This window comes from Equus caballus, chromosome 7 (genome assembly GCF_041296265.1).
Source record: "Equus caballus isolate H_3958 breed thoroughbred chromosome 7, TB-T2T, whole genome shotgun sequence".
Taxonomy (NCBI): domain Eukaryota; kingdom Metazoa; phylum Chordata; class Mammalia; order Perissodactyla; family Equidae; genus Equus; species Equus caballus.
In genome coordinates, this window is record NC_091690.1 from 35,583,268 (window position 1) to 35,596,819 (window position 13,552).

The 13,552-nt window shown below is 46.2% G+C and overlaps 2 protein-coding genes across 5 annotated transcripts in view; one reads left to right on the forward strand and one right to left on the reverse strand.

Moving 5' to 3' along the window:
- Positions 1-2,034: 2,034 nt before the first annotated feature.
- RPUSD4 (RNA pseudouridine synthase D4) lies at positions 2,035-10,435 on the reverse strand. The gene is made up of 7 exons (XM_001502365.6): positions 10,239-10,435; positions 9,698-9,863; positions 8,219-8,420; positions 4,841-4,934; positions 4,623-4,767; positions 3,154-3,251; positions 2,035-2,613 (listed from the first exon to the last, which is right to left on the reverse strand). Exons 1-7 carry the CDS (start codon positions 10,425-10,427, stop codon positions 2,374-2,376), a joined length of 1,134 nt encoding a protein of 377 aa, XP_001502415.3. The 5' UTR covers positions 10,428-10,435; the 3' UTR covers positions 2,035-2,373.
- Positions 10,436-10,450: 15 nt separating this feature from the next.
- The window catches only part of FAM118B (family with sequence similarity 118 member B), a 42,459-nt gene continuing 39,357 nt past the window's right edge, over positions 10,451-13,552 (forward strand). For 2 of the 4 annotated variants that reach the window (XM_023645109.2, XM_023645108.2), the window contains exon 1: positions 10,451-10,618. The gene's annotated coding sequence lies outside the window, so the exon portion shown is untranslated. The remainder of the gene's footprint in view (positions 10,619-13,552) is intronic. The other 2 variants (XM_070273905.1, XM_023645107.2) reach the window with 2 other exon arrangements.

Below are 13,552 nucleotides of genomic sequence, written 5' to 3' on the forward strand. Positions count from 1 at the left end.
GCTGTGCCGGCTTAGGTTGACCATGCCCAACTGGAAAAAGCTGCCCTGGTTACCAACGGCCCAGGAGCTGCTTCCTGGAGCAAAACAACCGGCATGCTGCCTCCCAGGTCTGGAGTGAGCCTGTGCTCCAGCCTCCCAGATAAAATAACCAGCAATTCCTAGCGGCACACAGCAGACGTTCGGGGGAAAGCTAAAGACAGGAGTCCCAACGGGGAAGGAATGGAGTCTTTCATTATAAGGCTTTTTGTTCTTGATTTTTTTAATCATGTGCATGTAGAACTTTAACAAAAAGAATGAAAAACCACTTTCACACTAATTATATGACTTACTACTAAATCCAATCTTTTCAGTGGCTCTAACTAGTATTTCATTTTAGGCACATTCCAGCCTCCCTTGCTGTGTAACCCCAGCTTCTCAGGCCACACTGACCCGAAGTAAAAGTTCTCAGATGATTTTCAAGGATTAAGGATAGCTACTATACCCAGCAAGACCAAGAAAACCCAGACAGGAGAAGGCAGAGTGTCCCCACTCCTCGCTGCCCCCACCCTGCAGCAGCTCTGAGCCCTCTGAGCAGATTTCCACAGGCCGTCCCCTTCCCCAGCTGACACCCGCGGTCCTGGGCTGCCCTCCCTCCAGATTGCGTGGGCTGCTGCCTAGTTCCTCTGGGGTGGTTCCCTGGGTACCTGGGGTTTCTCCAAACACTCACAAGACTAGGGGTCCCCTTCATTTGTCTTCCCAAATCAAAGTCAACTACCGATATCTTCTAAGTGTCACCTTTGTCTTGACCAGTGTGGTTTACTAGAAAGAGAAACAGCCAAAATATTTAGGCCTTGTATAAACAAATACAGTTATCTCATTGGTGCTTCTGAAGTTAAATCCATCATGCATGGGAACAGGTACCATGGGGACAGGGAAGGGCTGCCCTCAGGGCTTTCCCCTGCTGTGCTCTCCCTCCCACTTTTCTCAACTCAGCCCACAGTAACAGGGGTGTATCTGTTTGCAAGAAACAAAGCGGGGAGCTGGCCCAGTGGCGCAGCAGTTAAGTGCGCACGTTCCGCTTCGGTGGCCCGGGGTTTGCTGGTTTGGATCCCTGGTGCAGACAGGGCACTACTTGTCAAGCCATGCTGTGGCAGGTATCTCACATATAAAGTAGAGGAAGATGGGCATGGATATTAGCTCAGGGCCAGTCTTCCTCAAAAAAAAAAACAAAAAAAAACAAAAAGAAAACAAAAGAAACAAGCTGGGAGCTAGCTGGACAGCTGAGCAGGGAGGCCAGGAGAACGGCCATCCCTAGTGGTGTTCAGCATGGCCATCTCCTTCCTGAGACTCGAGAACAGGAGGCTTGCCTCCTAAGCTAAGCTTTAAAAAATGGGAGCAGCCTCATAACCACACACTCACAGGTAACTGAAGCACCCCCACCCCCGCCCCCGCCGAGTCTAGAAAGGGCAGAGACTACATGCAGCCAAAACCAAGAACTGATCCAGAACTTCCAGATGGCACCTTCCCCCAAGTCTCTACTCCATTCTTTAGACACAGGTTACAAACAGCCTGCAGACGAAATGCACCCTGCAAAGACGATCTGCACGGCTGCCTCAGTGTCTCTTTAAACTCTGATTTAGTTAGCAATGTAATGGGGGATTTCACACAAACATCCAGGTTTCCTGACTCTCGAAAATAAACTGGAAAACCTGTTCCCACAGAGCAACACCAAGCCGGAGGCCACAGCTGCCTTCTGTGGACAGCGTGAGTGCACCCCGCACAGCCTGTCCCCTGCCCACCTCACCTTTCACACCTGCTTTCCTTGCTTATCAGCACCCCCTCCCGGCTCCGTCACTAGTGCAGTCAGGCTCCCGTGCCGGAGCTGGGGAGGATCCCTGCACCCTACCAAGGGGCCTCTAAAACCCAGGACGACACGAGCGGAGCAGAAAGGTCTGCAATAGCTCCTGCGGCTCCATGCAGACAGCAGCTAACCACTTCTGGATTTCTCTCTACGTTAGAGAACCATCATGCTCTTTCCAGCCACAGGAGAGAACCTTCCTGATAGATCAAGCTTTATTGTCAGATGGAAACAGTTCCTGATCACAGATCCTGTGCTTTAGTTCTCCTTTTCCAATTACTGACCCAGTCTACCTGGTCCTGGGCTCTCCTCCATCTCGGCAAGGGGGCCCCAAGGCAGGAAGACTTCTGCAGGCTCTTCCAGCGTGGGGCCAAAGTATCGGTAAACAGACTTTAGTTTCCAATAAAAGGAGAAGCAGCTGGGTTTCTTCAACTTATCATACCTGGCTGGCTCTTCTGGAGTCTGTCTCAAGTGAGGAGTTACCAGAATCCATTAAACAAAGCGAAAAATTTACAGGCCAAACAGCCCAACGGTCTTTACTGTGCTCCCAGATGTCCAGCATCATCGTTCCCATTTGGATCCTGACTTGGAATCTCTAAGCCCAGACGGTTCAGGGAACGTACAAAGTAGCGAGGAAGCCTGCAGACCAAGTTGAGCTCCTCCTTCCTGGAGCCCAGGGCAGGCAGGATCAGCTGGCGGGCGTGCAGGTGAAGGGGGATGTGGCGAGCCTTGGACTGCTGCAGCCCCAGCTTCTTCAGGGTGCCAACAGACAGCTTCTATACAAAGACAAGACAGCCTCCTGAGTGCAAGGCCAACGGTTCACCCTTGAGCAAAGACAGGGTCAGAAGACTTCCACTTAGCAGCACTAACCCCCGGGAGACGTAGTAATGGAGAGACTGCTGTGGGGCACTTCTTGGAAGGGTTCAGAACCCTGGTAAGGGAAAAACCACAACACCGGGGAAGCTCTTAGTGGCTGATTCTCTGGCCTCCCAAGAGAACGGGCTGTAACATCAAAATACAAAAGTTTCCACCATTGCTCTTTAGCAGTAGCATGAAAGGCTGCTTTGAGCCTTCAGGAAGTCTCCTCGCCCTGCCCACAGCCTCCTAACAAAATCTGGGACTAAAGAAATGAAGCAGAAAGGTCTGCTAATAGATCATGCAGCTCCCAGAGGACAGCAGCTAACCACTTCTGAACCTCTCCATAAGTTAGAGAACTAGCATAGCACCATGTCTGAAGACGATCCTCAGGGTTTCAACCAGGGGAAAGTGTCAGTTCCCCCCTTATTCTGCTGCATATTGGGTCAAACCAGTATTACCTGGGGGGCCAGCCTATTCCAGTCCGAGTACTTGTGGTCACCAAGGATTGGGCAATCCAACCCAAATGACAGGTGAACTCGAAGCTGATGTTTTATCCCTTTGAAAAAATCAGAAAACTTATGAATAGCTACAGAAACAATACCACTGGCGGCCTCTGGTTCTAATCATACTACATCAAAGCACAGTATAGCTGGCAAAGCCCCAACTACCAGAAGGATAGAGAATAACAGAACAAATGATAAGCTACTAGAAAGTAAACACCATCAGTACTGGGAAGCCTCTAAGCCCCCTCCCACTCATGACTCTCCTTCCACCACAGACAGCCAGCAGCAGCAGCTTGGTGTGCACCATTGCCAAGCTTTTTGTTTTTAAATAATTTTGTTATATAACACTTAATACTATTGCTTTGCACATTTATTTGCTTATTTATTTTTGCTGAAGAAGATTTGCCCTGAGCTAACATCCGTTGCCAATCTTCCTCTTTTTGTATGTGAGCCAACGCCACAGAACGGCCACTGACAGGTGAGTGGTGTAGGTCCATGCCCAGAAACCAAACCCAGGCTGCTGAGGCACAGTGTGCCAAACTTCACCACTAGGCCACCGGGGCTGGCCCTGCACATTTATTTTTTACTGTAGCAAAATATACATAACATAAAATTTACCATTTTAACTATTTTTAAATGTACAGCTCAGTGGCATTAAGTACATTCAGATTGTTGTGCAACCATCCACCTCCAGAACTTTTTCTTCACCCCAAACTGAAACTCTGTCCCCATTAAACACTAACTCCCGATGTCCTTCTCTCTCCAGCTCCTGGTAACCACTATTCTACTTTCTGTCTCTATGAATTTGACTATTCTAGGAACATTACATAAACAGAATCATACAATATTTGTCCTGTTGTGTCTAGCTTATTTCATTTAGCATAATGTCCTCAAGGTTCAACCACGTTGTAGCATGTATCAGAATTACCTTCCTTTTAACGCTGAATAATACAATAAATTGTATGGATATACCACATTTTGTTTATCCATTTATCTGTCAACGAACATTTGGGTTGTTTTCACCTTTCGGCTGTTGTGAATGCTGCTGCTATGAACACTGGTGTACAAGTCTCTTTTCCAATCCCTGCTTTCAATTCTTTTGGGTATTTACCCAAGAGTAGAACAGCTGAATCATACGGTTATTCTATGCTTAATTTTTTGAGAAACCACTTTGCAAATTTCTAAATAAATGTAAGCAAACTGTTTATATCCTTCTGCTACCTAGTGTTTTTAACAGTCATCCCTAGTGGAGTTCTGAGCCCCAGATCAGCACCAGAAGCACACTCTCGAACAAGTCAGCTGCGACCCCAGCATCCCCACCACAAGAGCTGCTCAGTAGAGGGGCAGAGCCCAGCAAAAGACCCTGGACAAAGCTGAGCAGCACTGGGGTTTTGCCATCCCACTGCAGAATGGTGGCACCTCACCAGTAACAGGCTGGAGCTCCAGGAGGGCGGAGGAGAGAGTGTTGCTCAGCACCTGGTACTGAGTCACAGCCACATGCGCGTTGCGCCTCATCCGTACTCTCACCATTTTCCCACTGTCCATGCGGTAGCTCGGGGACAGCGTCATCTGAAGCCAAAGAAATCAAGATGTGATTTCAAAGGAAGAGGAGAAAACCCACCCCAGGAGGTGGCTCACTCACCTTGTGGTGGTGCTGCCGGCCCTGCACCTCCTTCTCAATGATGGGGATGTCCACGACTCCTGCTGAGGGCACCGGGACGCGCACAGTGATGGCCCTAGGCGACACATAGACCCCTGCTTCAGCCACAGAGATGAGTGAGGCGCTCCTTGAATTTGGCTACTCACAGGTTTTAACACTGGAGCTTCTGCACTACTGTGGTCAGTTCTTAAGACCAGAGGGTCTTGAATGATCTCTTGGTATAGTGCTTAGCCTGAGCGCTTGATACTATTCTTATAAATATAACCTTTTTACTACTAAGTGCTATATGCTAATGGTAGAATATTTGGGGAAAAAAATAGACAAACAAAATAATTTTATTAATAACATGGTCTTTAATTCCGGCCTTTAAAAATGAGTATGTATAGGGGCCAGCCTGGTGGCATAGCGGTTAAGTTCACATACTCCGCTTCCGTGGCCCAGGGTTTGCGGTTTCAGATCCCACGTGCAGACCTACACACTGCTTGTCAAGACATGCTGTGGTGGCATCCCACATACAAAATAGAGGAAGACTGGCATAGATGTTAGCTCAGGGACAATCTTCCTCACCAAAAAAAAAAAAAAGAGTAAAAGAGTATGTATAGTTTAAAATAAAATTAGGGTAATAAGGTTTTACATCCTATGTTTCTGATTTAAATAACAAAAGATGGTAAGTTCTAATTGCATAGGAAATGAATGAATAAATAAATGAATGAACTGAGTGAAGAATTCACAGGACCAATCCTGCCCGATTTGCCAAGTAGATAAAACAGGGAGTAACTGTGCTCAAAGGAGTCACAGGGCCCAGAACCACAACTTGGGAACTCAGTCCAAATCACTTTTGTTGGAGGTGTCCCTTCATCACCTCAGACAGGGAGAAGGCTGTTTAATCTGTCCTCACGTTTATGCCTCTTCCAGGATAGTCACGGAGGAGTCCTCCTGGGTACCTGGTGGCCTGCCACAGAATCACTGAACAAGGGACCCACGGCCACACAGATGTAACATCTCATACCCTGGTCACCCCACTTCAGGTTGGCAGCAGTTTGGGCAGCTATCTGATATATTCTATGAAACTTAAACTGAGCCGTAACTACTAGATCACTCTTCCTAATGAAATACCACACTGCTCAAAAATGTTCAGTCAGTACATGTTCACTGAATGTAAACCGGCACTGATTTAGGCAGGTATCTGCTCCATACAGACAAACAAGACAAAAATCCCTGCTCTCAAGGAATTCGAAGTCTAGTAAGAAGACTCTCACAAATGACTGCAATGTAACAAGGTGCTCTCACGGCAAGTCAGCAAACGCTCCTCGGCTGCCTGCTGTGTTCTATTTCTACCTTCCACGTCCTGTGCCTGGTGTTCAAGACCATCGTTCACGAGGTTCCGGCCTACCTCTCCAGCATTATCTGCCCCCAACCCCACTCCCAACTGGACTGTATGCCCTACTCTTTCATATGTGCCATTCTCACAACCTAGAACAATTTCTCCATCTCGTCTACCAGATCTTACTCGTTCATCAAGACCCAGTTAACTGATTTCAACTCCTCCATGAAGCCTGATCCTGAGAATGGCTACCAATTCTGAACTTTCATGAACAATTTTCACAAATAACATAACACCTCTTATAGACTTACATTTCATACTTGTATACATAATCGTCTTGATTTTTCTATCTTTCAGCCTTCACTATGAGCCAGGCACTCTGTTAAACACTTTACATGCACTGTCTCACTTAACTCTCTCATCAACTCCATTATTCCCATCTTCCTGAAGAAAAAGCTCAGAGAAGTTTACTAACTTGCCTAAGGTCCCACACTGGTAAATGACACAGCTGAGAGTTGGACGCCAATCTTTTTGAGCTCTTAGCTACTGTGCTACACTTCCCCCATTATCTGTAATCATTTATTACAGTGGTTCTTAAACCTGATTCTCCATCAGAGTCACTTGTGGAGCTTTAAAAAAAATACAGATGCTCAATCCCCACTCCCACTAGACTTATGAATCAGAACCTCTGTGGGTGGGTCTCAAGCATATAGATTTTTTTAAAGGCTCCCAAAATAAAGTAGCTGCAAAATCTGTAGTACAAAAAGGACTAACAATCAAAATATAAAAAGAATACTTACAAATCCAACAGAAAGCAATAAACAACCTAATATAAAATGGGCAAAAGAAATAAACAGTCTGTTCACAAAAAGGGAAACTCAAACAGCTAATAAACACGAAAAGACAGTCAATATCACTAGTACACAGGGAAATAGAAAATAAAATATTTTTTTACCCATCAGGGTGGCAAACCTTTGCAACTGCATTGATCAGGCATAAGGGGAGGTGGACACTCACCACTGCTAGTGGGAGTAAAAACTGACATAACCATTTTGGAGAGCAATCAGGTAGTAACTATTCAAATTTTAAATGTCTGTACCCTTCATCCCAGCAATTCCACTTCTAGGAATCTGTCTTAAAGATATACTCACATATTCTTTTCAATAGGCTCTGCAAAATGGGAAATTACCTAAACATGAATCAGTAAGGAAATTATGACACAGCCATACAGTGGAATACTATAGAGCCATTAAAAAGGAGATAGCTCTAAATGCACAAGACAAAATGTTCTCCAAGGTATACTGCCCAAGTGAGAAAAGCAAGAGCAAAGCAGGGCAAAATATGCTGCCATATGATACTATGCTGCTACAGGCCCAGGGTAACTCTGGAAGTTTACACAAGACAGTAGTAATAGTGATGGCCTCTGGGGAAGGAAATTGAGTAGATGGAGGACAGGCATTTTTGCTCATGTATCTTTCTTGTATTAAAAAAACTGAGGTAAACCTATATGCACTAACATGGAAAGATCGCCAAGACATAGAGTTAAGTGGGAAAACAAAGTACAACATACATTGTGCAACATGATATATATACACTTATGTATGTGTCCGTGTAGATATACACACAAATACACACATACTGTATGTACTAGACACGGTATAAATACATTGAGTAAGGACCAGAGGAATAAAAACCAAACTACCGCAAGGGAAGGGACTAGAATGACAGAGCGGGTGGATTCTCGAGGAGTTTTCTGCTTTATCTTTGTTGTTTGACTGTTTTACCACAGGAATGAAATCATGTTTTATTTGTATAATTAATTTTCAATAATTTTTATGCACAGCCATAATTAGGAGCCAGTATTCTGTGAGACTCTAATATTCTAAGCACCAAATCTGTTTCCTATGCTTTTCATCTGCCCACAGGTCTTCGGACAGTGCCTTCTATTAAAGGAGTTCCTGCTGTATGAATGGATGGATAGATGAAAGGGATGTCTTCATTTATACCACCTCCGCCACCATCAATGGGCTTCATACCAGTACTTCTTTGCCACCTGACGGGTTCTAAACAACTCTTGGACTTGGTGTGCCACTTCCTTCTCCCAAGCCAACACCATTACGCCTGTAGTTTCCTTGTCTAGCCGGTGGCACAGATGAAGGGGATCTGCCTTGTGGCCATGAAGTATCTTTGCCAGGATGGGCAGTACATCACTGATGCAGAGCTGGACCCCAGGGCCACCTAAGGAGGGAAAAGCCAGAAGTTTGAGTCACCAGGAAAAGATCCCACCAAAGAACTCTACTTGGGAAAAAAGCCCTTACTGGATTAACTGACAATGCTTTCTAGATCCTTATTACTGAAGTGTGGTCCAGGGACTAGCAACATCGCTATGCTCAGGGAGCTTGCTAGAAAGGACTCTCAGGCCCCTGATGCAGACTATTAAACCAAAATCTGCATTTTAACAAGATGCCCAAGTGACTCGTATGCATATTAAAGTTTAAGAAGCTTGAGAAGTGCTGTCCTAGAGCATGCAGCTTTTTCCTCATATATATTTTTTTAATCTACTTATATACTCACACTAAAATCAGCAATTAAAATGAGGAAGTCTGATATTTCACTAAATAAACAAAGGTTTGAGAATTTGCCAAGTAAACCCTAGAGAAATGCAAGACCGTGAGGTCCTCCTGAGGCCTTAGAGAAGAGCTACGAGGATGGGCGTCGCGGTGAGGCGGTCCTGGGTTCTACTCTATGTACTCTCCTAACTAGCCACTGACCTCAGGCAGATTACTTAATCTTTCCCACTTTCAGTTGTGTCATCTATAAAATGTAAATATGTGGCCAATAATTATCTCATGGGGAATGGGAAAGCAAGACATTGTTGTGAGGATCAAAAGAGAAAGAAACCCACAAAGCACTCGGCCATGTCTGATTTAATTCCCTGCCTTTATGCACAACCTTCTCCATATGTCCCTAAAAGGCACTCTTCTTCTAGCTAAAATATGCCTTTTCCCTCAGCAAAACCCTTTCCACAAATGCATCTTTTTCTATCAGTCTTTCCCGACTCACTCCAGCTGTCTGACAACTACACTCAACATTTGTTCAAAAACATTCACATGTCCATTAAATTCTTGGCACTCTGGGGTTTTGTTAGGTATACTCCAACACACATACACACACCATCCCCAAATATAGTTTCTTTATATGTTATTTCCTCTTTCCCAGTTTTGATGGAAAATAACCCGAAGACAAGAACCACACAGCCTTTGAACTTCTCTATAGCAGTCCCTGTGGAGGTCTGCACACAGTGCATTCCACAAATCACTGCCAAGTGCAAATGTCTGGAAGGTGGGACTGTCTTATTTCTCTCTCTGTCTCCAGTAGTGCCTTATATAGGACAGTACTCCACAAACTTTAATTATTTTGAACGCAAGGCTTCCGAAAGCCCAAAGGTAACTGTCAGTCGCCCCAGCTGCAACAGAGAGCAGCAGCAGGCCCTCCCTCTCCCAAGCTGTCCTTACCATGCACAGGGAGACCGTAGGGCTTATTGATGACCAGAAGGTCCTTGTCCTGGTGGATAATCCCTCGACTCAGCGCCTTAGCAAGTACGTTGGGGTGGACCCGCTGCAGCTGCTGTGTGAACCGCACTAGTTCTTGCACTCTCCGCTGAACAGGGTTTGTGGGCACCTACGGGGAGAGAGCAGCGACGGGAAATGCCTGGTGGGAAAAACCTTGATTAAGTCTGGATGAGAATTTGGGTAGGGAATGCCCGTATCTTTGCACGAGGCTCGCGCCTTCCCCGAGGAATGTGAGAGCAGGGGTGCGCGTCCGTCTTACCTGTATCCACGTGGTGCTCAGGACGAGCGTGGCAAGAGCCAAAGACCCGGCCCATAGGAACACACCGTACCCTACCGACCTCTCCTCTCCGCTGTCTCCCCATCGTCCCACCACAAGTCCTCGACAGTTACTTGGTATCTATCAGAGGACCCGCCTACCTCACTCCCCGCCTGGGAGACCAGTGAGCGCACTGCCTCTTGGGAGTTGTGGTCCTTCCGGACTCACCGGCTCCTTCTTCGTCTTTTGTTCCTGTTTCTGGGTTCGGAGCCTCTCCGCTAATCGCTGGGCATCCAAGGGCCTAGAGGCAGCAGCGGCGGAACGAAACGGCTTTGGGCTGAGAGTGAAGAGACTCCCAAAACGCCGCCCGGTACGCCGGACCCAGAGGCCCGGAGCACTGCAGGCGGGCGCCGCCATCTTGCCAGGAAGGGAGGAGCGAGCCAAAACCACGTGCAGAAGAATGATAGAGGGAGGAGGAAGTGGGCGGGGTCTGTCGGTCACGTGGGCTGGGCGGGGCCTGGGCCGAGTCACGTGGGGTCGGTGCGCGCTAAGTGCGGCTGCGCAGGCCGGTATCTGCAGCTGGAGCGGTGGTGTTTGGAGGGGACGCGGTGAGTGCGTTGGGAAGCCGGGCTGGGGCTGGGCAATGTCAGTCTCTCAACGTTTAACGTCTTCGCGTCCCCAAGATTTGCGTTCTCAGAGAGCACTGCCCTGGGAAACCGTTTCTCCCTTTGGGAGACGGTCCTACTCAAAAACACCTCCCCGCCCCCGCGCCCCCCGTGGAAGCGATGCCCCGTAAACGTTAGCCCGGAGCCTTCTTGGACGCCTACCTCGTCCCTATTGGCAACCGCATCCCCGGTGTTCAGCCAGTCCCCTCAGGGATGCGTCGTGGCCCCTCTCATTTCCCTGTCGCTCGACCTTCGGAGATGCCCGGATCTCTAGTCTCTCCACCTCTCACCTCCGGGCTCCCAGCCGCTTTGTTTCACATTGTAACCTGTTCTTCTTTCCCAGGGATGATGAGGAGCCCTCCTGTTATTCAGGGGCCCCAGCTCGTATTTCCCACCTAGGAAACACCTTGAATTTCTCTGTCCTTCCTCAAGAAGTCATTTCTTGAAGTCTTCTCTTCCCCTACCCTTTCCCCTACTTCCGAAGGAAAGACAAAGTACAGAGCACAGACGAAGTACCTTCCCCTTTCTGTTTCCTTCATTTTTCCCCTCCATAGTTTGAACTGCCCCAAACCTGCTCTCCCTATCTTACCCTCTTCCCCTGTCTTAAGGTGCAGTGTTGAAACTCTCATGCCCAAACTGCAAGCGATTCCCTCTCGTTTCACTAAGGGGTGACTGGGTAGATGAACATCTGCTTGAGATGGTAATGTTAAAAATACCGTGGGACGTACCTGCCATTTGTTAAGAAGAAAGCTACTGCCGAGTTCTGAAAGGGTGTTCAGAAAAATAATGTATCTGTGCTGACATAGAGGAAACAATTTTTTAAGACCGCTTAGAATGACGGCTGCCTGAGGAGTTCGAGTAGGTAGTAGAATTAGCTTTGCATCCTACCCCTCCAAAAGGAATTGGCAGAAGAAGCCATATTGGGCATGTAATAAGGTTGAGCAGGTAAGTGGAGCCTAGCTTGTAGAAGACTTCAAGTTGAAGAAGAGTTTGAACTACGTGTGATGAGTAGTAAAGAGTCTTTGAAGCTTCTTGAGCAGGAGAGAGACTCTTTGAAAGTGGAATTCTGGAAATGAATCTGGCAGTTGAATGCAGGACAGATTGAACAGGAGAGAGCTTTGATAGCAGGGGAATCAGCTAGGATGCTTCAATCTAGGCGGCCAGTAATGAGGCTATGCTTTATTCAGTGGTCTTTTTTCCCTTCCTGTACTGTCCGTTGAGTTTGAATTGATTTTGAATTGTACAGGTCAAGATGTACCGTTGGCAGCTGCTATGAACTGTGAGTCCCTTAAGGACTCATTCATTTTTTTGTCCCCATATCTGGCACAGAGTAAACTCACATTCATTAGATGGCTGAAGTGCATCATAGACATGTGTTAGAACGTGTCTGAACTTTTGAATTGGAAGAGTGCAGGTAAGAGTAAATGTATTTGTAGAGTGGGAAAGAAGGCTTGTGTGTGTTTCTGTAATAAGACAGGTGTTTGGGATATAGCTGCAAAAAATTCCAAGGAAAGTTGGGAAACAGATCTCCTTTTGTTTTTTTCCCCTGCAAATTCACAGGTAAGACATAGATCTATAAAAGTTGAGAAATTCCGCCCTAAAATAATTCTTACCTTTTACTGATAGGCTCCAGATGCAGGTTGTAATTTCACTAATTAACCAGTTGCACATCACTTGTTCCTTAGGTACATGCAGACTCCTTTAACAAAGACTCTGAAATTTGGGCATCAGGACTTAAATTCTTATCGTTACATTAATTACAAACATGTTTTGTAGTACTTTTATGGTTTTGTGTAGGGGCTGGGAAAACCTGTTGCTATATTAACCTGTCCTTAATTGCATTCAAGAAATGACACCTGTTCTTCCAGAATTGGCCTTCTGTGGCAGGAAACAAAATGAAGAACCAACTCACGTGTCATTGCTAGTGACACAGACCTTGTGTTCTTGGATTTCAGGTTAACCCAAGGCACACACTGTAGTGCCTGAGAATAAAAACCCTGGTCACTTTTTTCTGAAGAAGGAACTTTAGTATCTTCTTGTCGAAACTTTGTAAGAGCAATTTGAAGAATTCAAAGTTTTTGTTTGCTTGGTGTCACGGTACAGCTTTAGTTAATATGGGTACAGAACTTACAACTTCCTTGATGCTTCTCCTCTGAGATGAGGCACTTGGTGATTTAAAGTAAAGTTGCTCTCTGAGTGTACAAGAATTTATGCAAATATGATGACTGTCTTTTGCGTTTTAATGCTACGTTGCCTTCTTCCCCTTCCTCCTTCGATTGATCCTATTTTAGGCAGTTCATTTTTCCACTTCTGCACCAATCTCACATTCTCTTTTTAGTTGGGGGCTCGTCTTATCTCGACTGTTTTCTCAGTACAAGGAAGGAGGTTCTGTTATTGGTGTCTAGTGGTGTCTTCATTCTTATAGAGTACAGACATGGCTTATTTCATTCACATAGATTTTGGTATATGAGAAAATGTGCCCCCCCCAAATTACTCTATAAAGAACTTGATAATTCTATTTTAAGGAAGGATATTTCCTGATCTATGCAAGAACAAAGCCTCCTTTTTATTTCACAGATATACATGAGGACTCACTAATAAAGGAACTTGTGTTTAAATATCACCAATTTAAGGTTAATTGGTGGCACAAGGTACATTCTGGCTTCTTCAACAGTGGTTTGCTAGTTGCAGATTAACCAGAGACTCAGTGCCCTGAAGAGCAGGAAGTGCCTGGCTATTATTTTACGGTTTGAGACAGATTCAAAGGAGCAGTTAGCGGGTGCGCCCTGGAGGCCTCCTGGACAGTGCCCTTCGGAGCCAGCACATCTGGGGACTAGTCCCAGTTCAGCCGCGCCCTTGTGAACTTGAGCAAGTAAT

Bases quoted from the DNA above. Each gene is read 5' to 3' on its own strand.
- RPUSD4 (XM_001502365.6), bottom strand. From the start codon at position 10,427: ATGGCGGCGCCCGCCTGCAGTGCTCCGGGCCTCTGGGTCCGGCGTACC. The intron at 4,935-8,218 runs GTATGAAGCCCA...TGTGTCGCCTAG, and splicing joins CAGGTGGCAAAGAAGTACTG to GGCCATCACTGTGCGCGTCC. The intron at 2,614-3,153 runs GTAATACTGGTT...GTCTTTGTATAG, and splicing joins GGAATAGGCTGGCCCCCCAG to AAGCTGTCTGTTGGCACCCT.